Here is a 6,000-nt window from a genome sequence, read left to right as displayed (position 1 = left end):
CATAGGCAGAGAATAATTTTATTTTGGGACTACGACCACCGATAGCGATAGAGTTAATGAGCGCGTATGAAGTAGATCCTGAGGAAATTCTCAAGGCTTTGCCTGAGATACTGAAGTACTGTGGCACCGAATTCACAGAGACTCATAGAAATCATTTAACGACTTTCAAAGGGACTTTGAAAGACAATTTTGGCTGATAAATTATAAGTAAAACTTAGAAGAAGGACCTAAGTGCCAGGGAATCTTTTTAAAACAATATATGGTGGCCCTCGTTTTGAGACGGCATGGAAGCTATGCAGAACAGAAAAAGTTAGTACGGATTTACTCGAATCTCCGATCAGAAGTATTATGTGAGAAGACAAGATTTTTCCGACTTGGGAGAGTTGCATTGATAGGTGGAAGACTATGAGACATTGTTGAGGGAAAGTAAAGCTTTTCAACCCTCCAATCTGAAGTTTGCTAAAAAGCTTTTCACCCTCCTTCTGAAGTTGCTAAAGCTTTTCACCCTCCTTCTGAAGTTGCTCAGGCATTGGTTCCGGAAAACTGCCTATCGTACAAAGAAAACGAGAGAAAAGACTTTTCATACAGCTGTTTTAGGCAATTGGCAAAATCAAACAAGTAAAGCTCATTGTAGCACTCCAGAGGAACGCACTGATAGGAGAGCATAGTCTAAGTATGAGAACAGACTGCCGAACCAGGAGACACTGCCTGAGGATTACAGGAAGGTAGCCCTTCACTAAACTCATGAACGAGATAAATAAAAGTGCGAAGTTATGCAAAGGAACTGCTCCAGAACCAGTTTAACTTGTTGGAAGTTTGGACTTAAGGGACACCTTCTGAAAATTGTGTTATACCAAGGAGACAACAGTGCTTTTATTGTAAAAACCTGGATACAATGATTGACGAATGTGGTTGTCTGCCGGGAAACGAAAAAGGGACTCTGGAATAGAGGGGAAGCCTTGTGAGGCTAAAAATTAACAAAGAGCCTCTGCAAGAGACAGACTTCGATGTTCTGTGAGAGGATCTTAGGAATCGGTAATAGAACTGCTGACAGGATTGATCCTAGACCCTATATTGTTTTGAAAGTTTATGGAAGAGATTTTATTGGCTTGATGGATACAGGGGCCACTACGACCATTGTAGGAAATGATGTAGTGATGTAGCTCAATATCTAGAAAGGAATGGGTTCACTAGAATCTAAGAGAAATCGGCAGTTAGATAGGCAAACAGTGCAGTTATAATTACAACATCTTTTCTCTTTGTGTATTAAATTCATTTTTTTAGGTCAGTGTGATTTTAGTAACAGCTATATAGTGTTTTTTTTTGTTATAAAAGAAATGGAATCAATTCAAGTAACTGTAAAAGTCCGACCTCTAGTGAAACAAGTAGTTGAGAGTGTCTGTGATTCATGCGTAGATATGTGTTGCCTGAGACCCAATAGATCATAACTAAACTAAAACGAGACAAATTCACATTTAGCCACATATTTCACAGTAATCCTAAAGTAAGCTTACAAAAGTAAGCAAACTGTTCAGTTATATATTACTTTGAATAGTTCATTGGGAATAAAAATTAATAGTTCTGTACTACCTTATACTTATGTCCTTTTTCTTTCAATTTAACGTATTATAATTAAAATTACAACACAAAAACTAAACACAAGCACATGAGCATGTTTGGAATTATATGGAAATGGATGAATTGTTAGAGGTGATTAAAATGGACGCATTGTTAGAGGTGATTGAAATGGAACGCATTGTTAGAGGTGATTGAAATGGACGCATTGTTAGTGGTGATTGAAATTGACGCATTGTTAGAGGTGATTGAAATGGATGCATTGTACAAATATTTTAAGTGGTGAAAAATAATTACTAATCAAAAAAATTCCCTTCTGAAACAGTGTACATATTTTAACTAGCACAGATGGAAGATATTGGCAAAGAAAATATCCATCTACTTTTATATAGATTGCCTAAATAACTTTGTTTTGACCAGTTCCCAGCTTATCCTACTTACTACAACCAACTTTACTATAAACAATATTAGCCTACCTGTACATATTTACACAATAAATTAGGACTTCTAACTTAGTTTGGCACAAAGTAAATATACATTACAAAATCTACAATGCCATTTTCCAGATGACTTAAGTCTGGTAATCAAGTAAGAGCATTCAGATCAATAAGCATCATTACAGAGCAGCCCAACCCAACATACTATCATTAGTAATGCAATTTTCACACTCTAATCTTAATTTAACTAAATTAAAATCATTATTAACAACTTAACCACTATTAATTCAGTTGATATCGGGTTAACCTGTATAAAACAGCGTAATAAGCAATTAATATATGTCAGAAAATGTTTAAAATAATTTTAAAATCTATGTCAAATTTACTAGTGGCTCAGTTAGTTTAAGTTTTTTAACAAATAATTATTGATAGTAAGAGAAAATAGTTTTAAATTACAATTTTTTTACAGATTTTACTGTAGAAATACAAAACAAATATGTTGTGAGGTAGAATCATATTATGTTAATAATGACTATTCTAAGAGGAAAATATAAAAATTATATCCAATAGAGGCATTTTTAATTTTTTTTCCATCATAAAACAATTTTGAACTATGTTATTTTATACGTTTTCAACAGTAATACATTCTCAGTTTAATATTATAAAACGTTTCTCTCGTTCTTACAGTTTTGTAAAGTGCTTAAAATTCATGAAAGATAATAAACTAACCTGATTTACAACTGATAACAAATAATACGGCTTAACAAAAGCACAAATATCATAATACAAATACGTAAATTTAATGCTTTAGCTAAAATCTAACACTGTTTAAAAGTAAACTTTCAGTTAAACTCCACTGACACATTCACTGGTAAGTAGGGTCTTGGCTGAAAGTGTCAGAACCATAAAGGTACGTCTAGAAACCATCCCTCAATGTGCTGTCATAAATTCGGCACTCGCTGTATAGTTTATAACAATGTCTAGGGAAGATTACACCTGCCTACACTTTGTTAATGGTGTGGTGTTACCTTATTTGAGCCATTTATATCACTGTCATGGTCCATTTTAATGTCTTATATTTATACAGTTTGTATCTATAGTAAAAACAACCGGCGGAATATTCATGGATATTCTCTACAACTAATGCTTGTAGCACTGAAGGGGTGCCCATACTAATTTCCTCATCAGTTAATATTCTAATCCAGATTGACTTCACCCCAACATGATCATCCCAGGCATATAGAAGCCCAAACAGCTAAACGAATTAATTGTAATTAAGAAATAAAACAGAAAACAGCACTAGTCATTAGAAATTGTACCATTTTATTAGAGAGCAGCACGAATAGCACATCAAACACAAATTGACAGCATCAGGTACAATTATCAGCCAACTGTGTTCAAAGTCTTACACACAGTCATGCTGATCATGTAGAGATGGCTTACTGAAAACTTATTTGGTGGTTAAAATAATTTGTTGAAATTCTTTCAGAATGTTATGAAATTAGTACTCAAACTTATTATGAAATTGCTAAAACTCACTGGATTTTTTCAGTACCATTTACATTCTAACAGTGACTGATGAATAAAAATTAAGTGGTGTTATCGATGCTACTCCTAATCAGCCTTTCTAGCCAGGGCTAAAGCCCTTTGTGACTGACGCTACCGTCAAGTGTTTCCACTTGTTTTCAGCCAAGACTTCACGGAAATATGCTACTGTCCTCTTCAGTCCCACTTCCAACGATACCTGCAACAGATTACATCTTGACTTAACACGACTGTAAAACAATCCCAGTCAACGATTTCCATAAGACATTTATAAATGAAATGTTACTTTGTTTGATAGACTTAGTGATTATATACAAGGAAGAGTCAAAAATTTCCTAGAATTGATTTATATATGTTTATTGAACAAAGTTCAAAACTTACAAATCTATTTTCCTTCAAAATATTCAAATACTCCTTCACCAACACACTTGCCCCAACATTCATACAGATGATCAAACCACTTTTAGAAATTATTATGTCAAAGTTCTTTAATTGTTTCCATGCAAGCCTCAGTGTCTTAAAATCGATTTCCTTCCAACAATGCTTTCAAAAGCGGAAACATGAAGAACTCAACTGGCGCCTGGTCAGGTAAATGTTCTAGAGTGGTAACACTGTTCTTGGCTAGATAATTACTAACAGAGACTGATGTGGTGGAGCAGACATCAATTGTATCCCGGGCATTTTCTCCTTAAGAGCATCTCTTAAGAGCCTAAACATTTCCAAATAAAGTTCTTTGGTCACTGTCCATTTGGAATGAACTTGTAAAGAATTAAACCTTTGTACTAAAAAAAAAACACTCATTGGACATTTAGCTAGTATCGAAGCGAAATTTTTCTTTCCTTGGAAATGTTTTCATTTTTTATTCAGAGCATTGGCATTTAGTTTGGTGATCATAGAGAAAACACCATGTTTCGTTAACAGTCACAATTGTTTCACTCAATGTTTTCATCACTGGTTGCAGTTGAAGGTTGTCCACTATGAGGGTCATCTTCAATGCTTATGACATCTTTAAGACGATTGTGCCATTCATAAACTTGACTCTTCTTCATCGCCTTGTCTCCGTAAGCAAGAATTAACAACTCCAAGAGTCTCACTGGGTCACTTGAAGCACAACACAGAATTCAATGTTTAATCACTGTTCACTAATTATATTTTTCTTAAATTGAGAAGGATAACTTGCAGACATACGAACACACTCTCCACAAGAAAACAATAGTAACTGAGTGATACTAACACTACAGATATTTCCTCCCCAGGAGAAGTACCAACCGCTGCAAAACAAATTTCCAGCTGGCGAGTCCACTGGGTGTATATTTAAATTGATTCCAAGGACTTTTTGACTCTACCTCATAAAATGAGAGTTAGATTTGACATCAGATAAGTCATTGTACTTTACTCTATTTTTATTATTTTTTAAGAATATACTATTTTTGAAAGAGTAATCATTGGAGGAAAAATGTATGATTTTCTATCAAAATAACAGCAGTGTAATGGAAAATAAAACATTTGTAACATTTTAAGTCAAGCAATACCTTAGGTTCCCACTGTAGGTAGCGTTTAGCTCTAGAAATGTCAGGTTTCCTGCGTTGAGGGTCATCCTCTACAGCTGCAGTCTGTTCTATGGGGTTGTTGCCCCCCACGAGCTTCTTGATCATCACAGCGAATTCTATAACAATATTCTTCTGTCAAAATCAACTCGTCACTGTTGTTGGAAAGATGGGTGAAATGTTCAAATGGTCAGCAAATACAAAAAAAAAGAAACTATGAACGCAATGCTTGAACATTGACAAAGTCATAACGCAGCTTATTAGCCAAGTCAAAATACTTATAACTAATTAATTAAATTATTCCTAACTTAGATTAAATGAATAAGTAGATAAATAAATATTACACATAAACCCAGAGTTCCAGCAACAAAAAATGGCAAATTTAAACATTATGAAAGAAAATGGTTGTATCAATGTTTGAAAATAACAAACCATTCAACTAACTAGTTACTTAACTAATTAATTTAAATAATATTCAATGACAAAGCGTTAACATGATAACAAATAAATAAATAATAATTAATAGCAAACCATTGTACAGGGAGCGGCAAAATGATCTGACGGTTTTATAATGTAAACAACTCAAACGTTTAAAGTGGTACAAAGTGTTTTATTGCAGATTTCAGATTGGTATTTATGAACATTTATAAAAATAACCAAAAAAGGGACGAGTTGATCCGTTTAAGATTTGAATATAACGTCTTTCAAATGATGTCCGTCTTTGGCGATGCATTCTTCCAATCTTGCACTGAAATTGTCAAACACTTTCCCTAACATTTCAGGAGAGAGGTTGGCTATTTCTTGGCGTATGGTTTCCTTCAGTTCATCCAATGTGCGGGGTTTGTTTGTTTATACTCTAGATTTCAGCAGTCCCCACAAGAAGAAGTCACAGATGC

The 6,000-nt window shown here is 34.2% G+C and overlaps 1 protein-coding gene across 1 annotated transcript in view; it reads right to left on the bottom strand.

The window, feature by feature from the left end:
* Nucleotides 1-2,574: 2,574 nt before the first annotated feature.
* Nucleotides 2,575-6,000, bottom strand: part of LOC124363081 (UDP-glucuronic acid decarboxylase 1) — a 46,018-nt gene continuing 42,592 nt past the window's right edge. Inside the window, exons 8-9 of the mRNA XM_046818177.1 lie at nucleotides 5,090-5,223; nucleotides 2,575-3,756 (exon numbers count right to left, since the gene is read on the bottom strand). Of these exons, the coding sequence (XP_046674133.1) occupies nucleotides 3,640-3,756; nucleotides 5,090-5,223 (251 nt within the window). The 3' untranslated portion in view covers nucleotides 2,575-3,639. The remainder of the gene's footprint in view (nucleotides 3,757-5,089; nucleotides 5,224-6,000) is intronic.

The sequence above is a fragment of the Homalodisca vitripennis genome, chromosome 5 (genome assembly GCF_021130785.1).
Source record: "Homalodisca vitripennis isolate AUS2020 chromosome 5, UT_GWSS_2.1, whole genome shotgun sequence".
NCBI lineage: Eukaryota > Metazoa > Arthropoda > Insecta > Hemiptera > Cicadellidae > Homalodisca > Homalodisca vitripennis.
Note: the sequence above shows the minus strand (reverse complement) of the source record. Positions and strands in the feature narration are given on the sequence as shown.